At 36.6% G+C, this 14,399-nt stretch overlaps 1 protein-coding gene across 7 annotated transcripts in view; it reads right to left on the bottom strand.

Moving 5' to 3' along the window:
• The window catches only part of KLHL13 (kelch like family member 13), a 187,992-nt gene that overhangs the window by 30,047 nt on the left and 143,546 nt on the right, over positions 1-14,399 (bottom strand). For all 7 annotated transcript variants that reach the window (XM_059049666.2, XM_067023227.1, XM_059049664.2 and 4 more), the window contains one exon: positions 7,441-7,582. In XM_059049666.2, coding sequence (XP_058905649.1) covers positions 7,441-7,582 — 142 coding nt within the window. The remainder of the gene's footprint in view (positions 1-7,440; positions 7,583-14,399) is intronic.

Here is a 14,399-nt window from a genome sequence, read left to right as displayed (position 1 = left end):
GATGCAAAAATTCCTATTTTATCAAATCAAATTTAATAATATATAAAAAGGATAATATATCATGAGCAAGTGGGGTTTATTCCTATAATGCATGGTTGCTTTAGCATTCAAAAATCAATTAATATAATTCACATTAATAGACTAAAAAAGAAAAATGATAAGATCATCTCAATAGGTGCAAAAACGTGCTTGTCAAAATCCAACATCAATTTCTGATTTGAAAAAGAATGCCAAAACTCTCAGCAAACTAGGAACAGAAAGAAACTTCCTCAAATCTATACCTAACCTAACATCACCCTTAATGGTAAAAGAATGAATGCATTCCCCCTAGTATTAGGACAAAGCAAGAATGTACACTCTGATCACTTCTATTAAACATTTTTGTGGAGTTTCTACCCAGTGCAATAAGGCAAGAAAAAGAAATAAGAGGCATCATACTGGAAAGGAAGAAATAAAACTATCTTTATTTATAGGCAAAATGGTTGTCTATGTAGAAAATCCTAGAGAATCTACAAAAAAGCTTCTAGAACTAATAAGTCAGTTTTTCAAGGTTGCAAGATACAAGATGAATAATCAGTAACAAACAGTATTTTTATATACTAGCAACAGACAATCAGAAATGAAAGTATGTATTTGAGCATATTTAACTCTCGGTTGGTATGTACTGGTCCTCTCTATCACTTAAAACATGCTAAATATCAAAACAACAAAAAAACTCATTTGAAAGAGCAGGGTAATAATACACTAAACTGGCCTAAAAGGAAAGATGGTAGACTCTCTTGCAACTTATATACTAAAGATACACACTCAATTGGAAGTATTAGAATAACCTATTGTACCCTAACCTGAGTACCTGAAGAACTGTCCCCAAGAAAAATTATATATTCATTTCTCTATATTCTAGGTGACATTCAGGAAATGGAAATAAAGAAATAAAAAGTATCATTTTAATAGAAACTTCAACAATCTGGATTATTCAAGATCCTCTCTTATAAAATATAACTTATTCTAAAATCATTATGCCTTTCTTATGTTAATAATATATTTTAAAAGTTGCTTATCTTATGATCATAAAACTTTTTAATAGGGTACAGTTCATCAACATGACATGATCAGCAACCCAAACGTTTACCTTAGGATAAGTATTTCATGAAGCTAGCCCACTGGAAAGCAATGCAAGTTAATTTGTATAGGCTCTTGAGAAAAGCCATTTCTTTAGCAGTCTATTACATAGATAATAACTTGAGACAATACAACCAAATCTGTCATTGGCTTTACAACTAAAGTTGAACAGAGAAAATAAATAGGTAAAATGGAGGACAGTATGGAAGAGCAATCTGATAGGCACCAATCTTAACATGAGAAAATATCCATTAGGCGTCTAGACACCTGGAGCTGGGAGGCATTTTCAAGCTTGATAGGCTGAAACATGGTACTCTACTTATGGCCTCCTTGTCCTAACAGGGATGTTTCCAAATGGCAGTTAACATTTTTTTCTCTTTGGTCCCCCCATTCACCCCCATTTTGACAGGAGAAGAGAAGAAGGGAAGGCAGGCATGAAGACACTCTGTGTAATTCTGTTATTTCTATTAAGAATAAAATCTTTACTGTATCATTCGTGCCAAATTATCTTTTAGCCTTTAATATATCTTTTTATACTTATATTCAGTGAAAACTTAATATTTAAAGACATTAAAAAGAGAATAGATTTTAGAGCAAGATTAGAATACAAATTTACATTTAGAAAACCTGTGTTCAAGTCCCGGTTTTTGTCCCTTAGTGGGCAAGTGAATTGGGGCAAGCCTTCTAACTTTCTTGAGCTTCAGTTTCCCAATCTATAAAATGGGGATAGTAATTCTTGCCTTTTCTACCTCACAAAATTGTTTCACATATTAATGAGGCAAGCATATGTGAAAGTGACTTATAACTGCTATCCAAATTCATTTATTCCATAAACAATATCAATAAGAGCAGTAAAAAGCACTGAGTACTTCCTCTGTGCCAGGTACTGGGCTAGGCTCTTTATATGTATTCTCCCTTTCAATGATAATAATAACATTAATAATAAATAACAATAATTATAATCTATTGACATTTATTAATCATTCACCATGTACCCCAGCACTAGATCATACGCAGACAGAAACAACGAATTAGACTCTAGATCTTGTGGATCTCACTGATAGGTGATATTGATGGGCTAAGAGAGGGGTAGAGCAGAAGCTGCTAACTCTGCCTAGGTTACACAAATTCCAGCTTTAAAAGGCATTGAAATTAGCTGCCAAAAGAACAGATCCATGGGAGAAACTGTTTTCAGACGTCTCACTCTGCAGAATTACCCACTGCATAACTGTAGTGGGAAGAATGTGAGTTTAGGCCGAAACTGGAATTCCAGTTTTACCGCTTACCATTTAAGATGGATCATTATGAATAAATAGGGGTTTACCAGACCAAGAAATTTAAGTAAGGGCATTCCAGGGAGAAGGGATAAGTGCAAAGGCACTTAACTGTAAAAGAATAACGTATGTTTAGAGAATAATGAAAAATCAGAAGTCTTCCAGAAAGTTGCCTTGACTATCTGTCCCATTAACTCTACTAAGGTAAAGCAGTAGCAAAGATCATATGGTTGAATGGATAAAGGATTGAAGATTGGCAGAGTAGTTATGGAAGACCAGTAAGGGACCACAAAACTGAAGGTGCTGGGAGAAAATACTTTCAAATCATGTACCTGCTAGGGGATTTGGGTCTAGAATATATAAAGAACTCTTACCACTGAATAATAAAAAGATAAATAACTCAACTAAAATAATGGAGAACTGACCTGAAGAGACAGTTCTCCAAAGCTGATATACAAATGGCCATAAGCAAAAATGAAAAGATGCTCAATATCATTAGCACTTAGGGAAATACAAATCAAAACCATAAGATACCACTTCACACCTTCTAGTATTCCAATAATCAAAAAGATAGATAACACATGTTGGCACCAATGGGAATGTAAAATACAGTCACTTGGGAAAACACCCTGGCAGTTGTTCAAAAGATTAAACAGAATGATATATCACCTGGCAATTTCACTCCTAGGTATATACAAAAGATAGATGAAAACATGTCCATACAGACACTCACACATGAATGTTCACAGCATGATTATTCACAAGAGCCAAAAAGTGGAAACAACACAAATGTCCATGAATGGTTGAATGGGTTTTTATAAAAGTGGTATATCCATACAACGGAATATTATTTAGTCATAAAAAGGAAAGAAGTACTGATGCATACTAGTGTGGAGGAACCTTGAAAACACCATGCTAAGTAAAAGAAACCAGTCACAAAAAACCATATATTGTATAATTCCATTTACATGAAATATATAGAATAGGTAAAACTATAGAGATAAATAGTAGACTAATGATCGTCTAGGGTTAGGAAAGGGGTTGGGGGTAGATGGGGAATGACTACTAATGGATGCATACAAGGTGATAATATAGATGAAAATTAAAGTTGTTACTTTAAAAAAATGAAGATGCTAAGAAGGGTATGATTTGATGAATCACCATAGTATGGGGTTTAAAAGATGTTAACAACCTGGGATAACAGGGTGAAGCCAAAGGATGGACGTTTTCCATGAGAAGTTAACCACAGTTGTAGCAGTAGTAAAGGAGTGAGGGAAGTGAAATAATTCTTTATTTCACCAATTACTACTTAAGCAAACCCTGGTTAATCTTCCTTACTTGAGTACAAGTATTTTGCACTGCTAACTCCATCACGAATTCTCCTGGAATTTGTTCAGAATTCTAGGAATTCAAGCCTATCAGGTATCAAAATTATTTCCAGGCACTTTCTTTGACAGCCTAGTTTCCTGAAGCCTATTCAGTGGAGACAGTCTGCTGGAGCAGATCAAGCCAACCAGATGGACACCTTCTTTGGCACACCCATCACTTCCGATCAACATTTCCTCTGACACCTTCCCTGTTTGGCTCAAATGGAAGGAAAATAAGTGGATATTTATTATGCACCTTACTTTCCCACAAATTGTCACACTTAATGCTCACATCCACTATGCACATTACCAATAAGGAAACTGGCCCGTAGGGGATAAAGACTTTCCCAAAGTCACATAACTAGCTGCTAAGTGGTAAAACTAGGATTCCACTTTTAGCCTAAACTCCTGTCCTTCCCACCGTAGTTGTGCACTAGGGTATCCTTCAGAGTGAGACTTCTTTAAATAGTTTCTCCCCACGGATCTGTTCCCCTGACAGCTACTTTCAATGCCTTTTGAAGCTGGAGCTTGTGTGATTGCTAATTTTAAAACAATGATAACATTTACACATTAAACACTTCTCTAGCTTGTTCCCTTGACAACCATACACCTAAGATTAGATACCAAAAAAACCCAGTCTCTGTTAGTGCTTGGACTTAAAAAATCTCAGTTAGTGAGAACATAATTTTCAATAGACTTTTAAAGAGAGCATACAATGTTTTTCAATAGCAATATGGAGTGGTACCTCTACACCACCACAGAAAATATTATAACATAAAAAATCAGTTGAAGAAAGAATGAACTCTCGGGTTACTTTCACATCTCCATTCCTACCACCAGCCTAGACCAACAAAGGCCAAGCTAAAACGTGACAGAGCTAAGGGTTCTAAGACCCAGCTACAACTGTTTGGTCACCATTATATTTTTTAAATTACACAGGTTAGACACAAAAATGTTTCCATAGTAAAAAAAAATTAAACGGTGCAGGATTACCCAGAGCAAAAAGTGCAAAGACATCATTCACCAGCCTCCCTAATGTTTCCAGACCTTTTGCTATGCATTTACATGCATGTATATGCATACATATGGTATATTATTTCTACAAATAGATGGGATTATACAATATATACTACCCTGTTACTTTTTTTAAAGCACCTTTATTAAGATATAACTAACATACCATACAATACACCCATTTATTTTTTGAACTTGTTATTTTATATTGGGGTATAGTTGATTAACAGCGTTGTGTAAGTTTCAGGTATACAACAAAGTGATTCAGTTATACACATACATGTATCTATTCTTTTTAAAATTCTTTTCCCAATCAGGCTGTTACAGAATATTGAGCAGAGTTCCTGTGCTATACAGTGGGTCCTTGCTGGTTATCCATTTTAAATATAGCAGTAGGTACATGTCAATCCACCCATTTAAACTGTACAATTCAGTATATGTACAACCATCTCCACAATCAATTTTAGGATATTTTCATCACCTCAAAAAGAAACCCCGCATCCTTTAGCTATCATCCTTATATCCTGTGATTTTCTCCAATACTGAGCAATCACTAGTCTATGTTCTGTCTCTGTACATTTCCCTGTTCTGCAAATTTCGTATGAATGGAATCATATAAAATGTGCTCTTCGTGACTAGTTTCTTTCACTTAGCATAATGTTTTCCAGGTTAATCTATGTTGTAGCTTGTATCAGAACTTCATTCCCTTATATAGCTGAATAATAGTCCATTGTGTAGCTATGCCACAGCTGTCCTATTGTTTTTCATTTAATATTTCCTTTCCATTCAGTACACACAGATCTAGCTCACTCTTTTTAGTGACTGCACAGTATTACAGTTTTGATGCAACATAATTTAAGTAACCATTTCCCTATTGATGGATATTTAAGCTACTTCCAGTGTGTCCCCATTATAACAATAACTTGTAATCTCCATATGATACATAGGGAGAAAGGGAGAGGCCATCTCTCTTGGTGGAACAAGGACCCTGCCTCTAGAACAGTGGTTGCAAAAAGTATGTTCCCTGGACCTACAGCATCACCTGGGAACTTGTTAGAAATGCACATTTCTGGGCCCGACCCGCAGTTTTTGAATCAGAAACTCTGAGATGGGGCCTGCTGCTCACTGCTTAACAAGCCCTTCTCCTTGTGATTCTGATATGCAATAAAATTTGAGGACCACTGTTCTAAATCTCTTTGCACTGCAGTGGCTTTCATTAGTTGGTTTAAGGTAAACTTTAAAAATTAGCAGGACCACAAAAATTGGCTTTAACACATGACTATGGTCATGGATAGGGCAGAAGTATAGCGGAGGGGTAAGTGAGTTTCTACATTTCTTTAGAGAAAGTACTTTAATATAACCAAAAACCTCTTCCTTTCATGCTTTTCCTAACTGTTTGACCCCTTATTCTCTTCCTCCTGTAATCTTGTAAAACCAACAACTAAACCATTTACATAAACTAAGATACCAGGAGATGGGAAGCTTTTCCTTCCTGACCCTCTCATTTCTGATGATGAAATGATGAACCATAAAACCCAGATCCCATTAGAATTGAAACATTGGAAAAATGAGATTTCAGTGAATCACAGATGGGAACTAGAAGAAAATTTAGAAATCTCCCACTCAAGAGTCATAGTTTGGAGATAAGGAAAACGAATCCCAGAGAAATTACATGACACACTTAGGCCACACAGCAAGTGCAAACCTCCTTCTCTCATTATGCAATATACTATACTATATACTATATACTGCTGGACTATCATAGTTCTTGACCAAGGATATGCATTCGTACCAAACTCATCTGGGGAAATTTCTTTTAAAAATATATTAAAAAAAAAAAAATATATATATAGAAGGATTTCTTTTCCTTAACTTACTAAGCTGAGAAGACTGATATAATTTGACTATATCTAAAAGGAATTTATGGACATCAAGCATTATACTATTGCTCTCTAACTCAGCAACACCCACTGAGGTCAGGGAGTGTCCACAATAGTCAGAAGTACTTGGACTGCTTATCCCTATGTTAAACAGCTCCACATTGCAGGGTTTTGGTGTTCTTTTGGCTTTCTATTGTTTTTCGGTCCTCTCCTTTGATGTCAGTTATTACTTCTTGCATGTATCAGTGTGTTTGTGTCCAGCGGCCCTCACCCCTACTCCCATACCTACAATTGCCGATGTGAGTTGAGACACCAAATAAATACGATATTGAGAACTATGATAAAGGTGATGTTAAGATAGGTTGTGAGGAAGGAACTAGAAAATATAATAAGGGGACTTTGTGATATTTACCTTGGCTGACACATAATGAAAAGGCAACACTGCCAGACACAACATTCTGTAAGAATGTGGCATGAGAGCAAGACCTCCCTTACACAAATGAAACAAAGGATGAACCCAGAATTTTTTTTAACATCAGGAAGGTATGCAGTTTTCCCCCCTTCAAGGTTTCGCCTCTATTTGTTTGCTCTTTGCTTTTTTTGTTAATAAACTTTATTTTTAAGAGCAGTTTTAGGTTCACAACAAAACTGAGCAGAAAGTACACAGAGTTCCCACAAACCCCCTGTCCACACACAGGCACAACCTCTCCCACTAGTGACATCCCACACCACAAAAACCCTGGGTGGTTTTTAAAGCTACGAATAATGCAACAGTGAGATTACCTGTAACACCACAGAACTGTGGGTATTGCTGGTAAAGATGCGTGTGGTTCCCGCCTTGGAAGATTGCAAATGGGAGGAGAGGCCCATTTCGCTGCTTCCAAGGGACAATTTCATGTGTTGGTCTTCCTCTTCCACTAGAGATCTGAAAAGGTTTTTAAATCATAAAGAAAAACAAATGAAAACTTGTCATACAGCAACTGGATGATTTAGAGAAACAGTCACTCTCTGATTATGTGCCAATCATCTGACTATGGAATATACTGAATGTTGTTTCATTGTATTTTAGGCTCATGCCATTCTACATCATAGAAGAAATAGATATATATTTGTAAAAAGCTTTCCGAGGTCAGACTAGATAAATGGGAACTGAGAAATCAACTAAAAGCTGGCTCAAAACTATAATTACAAAGGGTTTGTTTTTCTAGTGCCAGAGTAATTGTTTTGGAATCGGGTTGTTTAGGTAGCAATACCATCAAATTGTGTTATTCACAGTTAAAATTACTTTGGAATCCCTTCTTTTAGAAAGATAGAAGTAATATTTATCATTTATTGAACAGTCACTATATATCAGGTACTTGCCAAGAAATTTACACACATGATCTCATATAATCCTCAAAACAATCCATTGCAACGGGTATTACTAGTATCTCTTTTTTTTTCTTTTTTTTTTGCTGTACGCGGGCCTCTCACTGCTGTGGCCTCTCCCGTTGCGGAGCACAGGCTCCGGACGCGCAGGCTCCGCGGCCATGGCCCACGGGCCCAGCCGCTCCGCAAGCATGTGGGATCTTCCCGGACCGGGGCACAAACCCGCGTCCCCTGCATTGGCAGGCGGATTCTCAACCACTGCGCCACCAGGGAAGCCCAGTATCTCCTTTTTATTAAGGGTAGGGAAAATGAGCTACAGAAGGGTTAAAAATGACTTACCTAAGGTCACAAAGTTATTAAAGGGACTGGACCAGGATTTGAATCTAAGTGTAGTCTGTTTCCAAACTCCAAAGACCCCATAAGTAAAAGTCAAAGATTAACTGTGGTATCCTAATACATTACTTCCTCTTGTGTTACTATAGTTCTAATCAACCCCAACTGAACAAAAAAATTTACACATGAAATAATTCCTTTTTCTAGCAGTATCTCTCACTAAATAATCACTTGGGATTATTTAGCTAAACAGCTACAGTGTGGTGGCCTTTTCATCTTTCCAAACAAACAAATAATAAAAGTAATAAACGTAAGCTATGCCCATGTATGTATCACATTAGCAATTTTTCAGGGACCATAAAAAGCATTAGAGAACCTGTAGTCAACCTGTAGTCAGTTTCACAGAGAAAATGGCGAAATAATAGTTAAAGGCCTCAGGTTACACTAAAAATTGACCATCGCGGTACAACCTTTCATTATTCCTTAGACTAGGCAGACTTGTGTTTCCTTAAGCATACGCTGCTAAAACTGTTTCTGAATCACCTGAGAGCAGCGATCCCCATGCTTCTGGACGGGTTTGTGCATTCATGATGAGCAGACTGCGAAAATGGACATTAAGAAGGGAGGAAGGAAGAATGGATTTCCAAGTGCTAGAACTCTGCCTTTTTCCTATTTATTTCTAACTTCCTGAAGGTTGAATTATTGGTTTCTCTAACTCAGGTCTATCCAATATCATAAAGATTTCACCTTTTCCCCTACCATACTTATAATCTAAGTTGATCAGTTTTTTAATTTTTTTTTTTTTTTTTTTTTCGGTATGCGGGCCTCTCACTGTTGTGGCCTCTCCCGTTGCGGAGCACAGGCTCCGGACGCGCAGGCTCAGCGGCCATGGCTCACGGGCCCAGCCGCTCCGCGGCATGTGGGATCTTCCCGGACCGGGGCACGAACCCGTGTCTCCTGCATCGGCAGGCGGACTCTCAACCACTGCGCCACCAGGGAAGCCCTAAGTTGATCAGTTTTAATAGTAAAAAAAAGTTTTACAACCATACCATACTTTGAACAAAGATCCTGCTTTTTGAATTTCGACACCAACCAAATGGCTTTAAATCCTCTAATGATTAGCAAAAATCCTGGCCTTAAGGGTGACATCAATTCTTCTTAACGATATTAGAGCCATAGTATAACCAAAAAATGAATTAATAATATATAACCATGTTTTATTCAACTCTCATGGATATTTAATAAAGAAGAGAACAATTTAAATAAGATTTTAACAAGCATAAAAGAAAATGAATATAGTTTTCCACTAGCTTCAGAAATAGCTTTTTAAAAGAAATTTGATACATGATATATAGCATACATACATTTGCAGATACTTTTAACCAGCTTTCGCAGACAGACATTTAATTACAGAATCAAATGGAAAAGTGGGAAATAGATTGATGGTGACTGGTATCCCTAACCAGAAAATTTCCATTCATTCAGAATTATTTTAATGGGACATTCAAGCAGAATGTTTCATTAGTTTCTGTATTCCCTGCACAGAACCAGGCACGTGAGAGGTTTAATATATGTCATCTGAATGAATACAGAATCTCATTTCTGTGGATCATTCCAGAGACATTTCTTTATCATGCGGTGCCTTAAATGACCATCAATTATCATTTTACAGAACCATAGATGTAAACGGGACAGGAGTAAAGCTGAAACCGCACTGCCCCTATGACATATCCTGGAAATTGTTTTTTTTTGTTTTTAAATAAGCTACAGATCACAACTTGTTTCCATGTCATTTGTCTCTTGCTCTTAAAATCGAAAGGCAGAATATAAAAATGCAGCCTTTTCTTGGCAAGATAATATGTCTGGCTTTCTAACTAATTACTTCAAAAGCTAAAGAAGTCTTCACTAAAATCATCTTCTTCATGACACCTTAGCAACGTCTTTCGACTTTCTAACATTCAGAACACTCACTATTATTTCTGCATCAGTAACAGCACATGTCATGTCAACCTCCCCAGCAGATTCAATATTCTCTTCTATCTCCTTTTCATTAAGTCTATTGACTGGATGTGAAGAGCAGTGTTCTTCAACAGTGCAAGGAGGTGAAACCTCTCTGCAAACTCCAAGCCACAATGACATCAAACTATCCTTAAAGGAATGATTATCTGAGTAATTCCAAGAACAAATAACATTTTAAATCTTATCCTTTCTAAGTCATATGGTTGCAAGCAATAAAAGGAGCAGTGGTTCTCAGTGGGGGGAGGGGCATCAATGTCTGGAGACACTTTACATGGTCGCAGGGTAGGGGGGCGTTGCTACTCTCATCTGGTGGGATGCTGTTAAACATCCTACAATGCACAGGAAAGGCCTTCACGGCAAAGCTGTGCTCAGGCAAAAATTTCAAGAATGCCAAGGTTGAGAAACCCCGGTACAGAGGGATCAACCTCAGGACAGATTTTCTAAAGAAATTTCATGTTCTAAATAACTTTCCAGTCTGAGAGTTAACTCCATGAGGTAATGCTGGCAGTCAGAAACACAGTAGGATTATTAATTACCACTAACTCTTCCAAGACTGCCTAATAATAGAATACCTCTGCTCTCCTCCACTCCATCAATTTGAAAAATCAACTGTTTACAGGAGATAAGTAGATAATAGCTTTGAAGTTTATAAGATAATTATGCGGAAAGGCTTTTGTCCTATGTAAACTCATGGAAGAATAATTCCTAAGTCGGCTTTAAACAATTGTTATTTGGAGAGAAAAAAAAATTGTTATTTGGATTCATTTTTACATGCCAATTTAGAATCAAGCAAACCCTGTCCAAATAGTCCCATTTCATCAAAACTGTAAAATTATTCATGGGAGAGATTGTGTTCATCAATTTTCTTTTGAAAAATTGAATCTTTTTCTTCCAGCGTCTACATATTGCTACCACACCATTCCCGCCCACCCCACTACCCCTGGACACATCTTATTTTGTAAACAGTGACCAACCACAGAGCATGAAAGCAATCTTTCACAAAGTGTATATGAGTCACTCAACTGCACTTGCTCAAAGAGAACCATTACTTTTTTGAAGAGCATTAGGTAGAGATGGAAGCACTGCCTGATGGTCTTACTGAAAGCTCTGCAAAGGTGGTCAAACCAAACATACATAGACTGTGGCATTTCTTTGTACTACTATTTGAAGACAAAGGAAATAGTCTAAGCACTTGTCACATGTTAACAGGGTGATACTAACATTGTAATGTTGCCTCAAAGCCATCCATATTTTTAGAATTACCCCAAGGGAAACAGGTGTAAATGACATAGGGACACAATTCATAAATATAAAAGTACAAATGATTAACAGATAGAAAAATGTTCAACTCCATTAGTACTCCAGAATATGCAAGCTAAAGCAAACCTGTAAACTTATAAAAGAGTAGAGTAGAAGATATACTCTCAAAATTGCTAGTGCAAACAAATATTAAGCCCCTGCCATCTGCATGGCACTGTTCACGCATAGATTTTTTAATGAAAAATTTAAAATCATCAAATGTACAAATTCTTTTCCTTTTTACACTGAACATCATGACAATAAAGGATTGTGTATTACTGGTGGGTGGGCTGCAGCAAGAGTGGTCTGTCAATCTGGCTCAAATATGTTTTCTACAATGTATGGTTCTGTAGAGGTAATAGTTTGGTAGATGTTCTATGAAGAACCGTGTACTTAGAATTCACTATAGCAATCGGGTTTGTTGGTATGCCATATGGGGAAGGGAAGAGTATCTCATAATTGCATCATTTGGCTCCAAAGCCTCAAATAGTCTTAGGACACTCATCAGTCTCAATAAAACATGCCGATAGGATACATGCACTTGCAGAAAAAACATACTGCCCAAGACTAACAGAATACATGTCAAGTTGTTCCCTTTACTTTACTTGATTTTATTTCTGAGGGGAAAAAATAAGTGAATCAGAGAAAAACCGGAAAGGTAAAAGTATATCAATGCCTTTAACTTTTCTCTCTTTAGTTCCTGATCAGTTTGATAGCACTTCCTGCTTGTGACTATTACATTACAAAGTAGTTAAACCTAACAATGTATGTAATTCTAATAACATAATGCCACTGTAACAAAAGAACAGGGGTTTCTGAGTTAGTGTCAAAAGTATTATTCAAATACTGCAATTTCCCAGAGTAATAATATCATTCTAACTGAAAGTCGGCACCAGTGGGTTGATGTGCAAAGAAGACCAACAACAACAAAACGAAACAAAAATAAAAGTCATGAATGGTATAACAACACAACAAGTCAGGTTGGTTAATCAAGGCACTGACTCATGCTTTACCACCCGTCCCCCAGAAAAATAAAATACATATTTCTCACACTCACAATTTAAAAAGAAAATCAAGAAAAAGGCTTTCTTCAAAGAAGAACTCCCCCGCCATTTGTTTTTCTGCTCTGAAACAGAGAAGTGTCTGCTAGCGGCAGCATTTGCTAAATGAAACATTTCTTGCTATAAAGTTGCATTGGCAGGTGGGGGAAAAATTCAGCCACCTGTTCTCACATTCATTTGAATTTGAGTGCTAAATCCGTCAAGGTATTTCCTTCCCCCATGAGAAATAAATTTAAAACTTAAGATGATATTAGTCATTTCCCATTGAGTTTTCTATAGATTCAAAGTATGCATTCTCCATTGAATTCTAAAGATATTAATAATCTTCCTACCACACAAAATTTAGAATCAACTCTCCTTCACCCCTCCCATCAAAAACTGAATGATACACACACACACACACACACACACACACACACACACACACACACACATTCTCTCAATTTCCATTAAGGAAAAAAGGAAGTGTTTTTAAAATTAAAAAGGAAAATTTCCAATTCATGAAGTAAGTTAATATATATAAAATAAGCCTGGTATTTTCTTTAAAAGAAAAACATCTTAAAACCTAAAATATTTAAAGATATATCCCAGGAATTCCCTGGCATCTAGTGGTTAGGACTCTGTGCTTCCACTGCAGGGGTCCTGGGTTCAATCCCTGGTCGGGAAACTAAGATTCCACAAGCCACACGGCAGGGCCAAAGATAAATAACTAAATAAACTGCTTTAAAAAAATTAAAAATTAAAAATAAATAAAAGTAAAGATTTTTTAAAATAAAAAAATAAAGATATGTCCCAACTAAAATGACATTTACGGTATCATTGTACAAGAAAATCATAAATATCATAGCAACTTCTCTCTTTTTTTTTTAACAGCTTTATTGGAGTATAATTGCTTTACAATGTTGTTAGTTTCTGCTGTATAACAAAGTGAATCAGCTATACAGATACATACATCCCATATCCCCTCCCTCTTACATCTCCCTCCCACCCTCCCTATCCCACCCCTCTAGGTGGTCACAAAGCACCGAGCTGATCTCCCCGATCTCCCCGATCTCCCCCGTGGGAGCAACTTCTCTTAAGAAGGCGTAAATTAATCACTATTTAAGAAACTATGGAGAACGTGTCTCCTCAACAAGGTGTTTGCCTGAAAGAAGTCAAGAAAAGATAAAGCTTTGGTTAGTTATTTGTATTTTTTAATGACATAAGTATAAGTACATTATTGTCAACTTGCAATAAATCTGCTAATGGAAATCTTTAGCACAGATGATATAAAATAGCTGCTAATCTTTCCGTGGCTTTCTTTTCTGCTGCAGCTATATACCAGAGCCCACAAAAGAGAAAAAAATTTCAAGGTGATAGGATCAGACTGTAAAATGATTTTCCAAAGTTAAGAAGCTTCTTTATATGCAAATGTCTGTCACATTTAAAATAAACTCACATTAATAAATAGCTGATGTCAGTTTTAACATAGGAATAAGATCATCTACCCAGCACCTGCTGTGTACTAGGCAGTGTGCCAGACACGTTCTCTATGCTACTTAATCCTCATAACAATCCCATTTTAAAGACAGGAAACTGAAGCTCAGAGAGTTTAAGGCCTCACCATGAATCTGGTAACTATGATTTGAACCTGAGTCTGATTCCAGAGACCAAATTGTTCCC

This window comes from Kogia breviceps, chromosome X (assembly GCF_026419965.1).
Source record: "Kogia breviceps isolate mKogBre1 chromosome X, mKogBre1 haplotype 1, whole genome shotgun sequence".
In the NCBI taxonomy this organism is placed as follows: domain Eukaryota; kingdom Metazoa; phylum Chordata; class Mammalia; order Artiodactyla; family Physeteridae; genus Kogia; species Kogia breviceps.
Note: the sequence above shows the minus strand (reverse complement) of the source record. Positions and strands in the feature narration are given on the sequence as shown.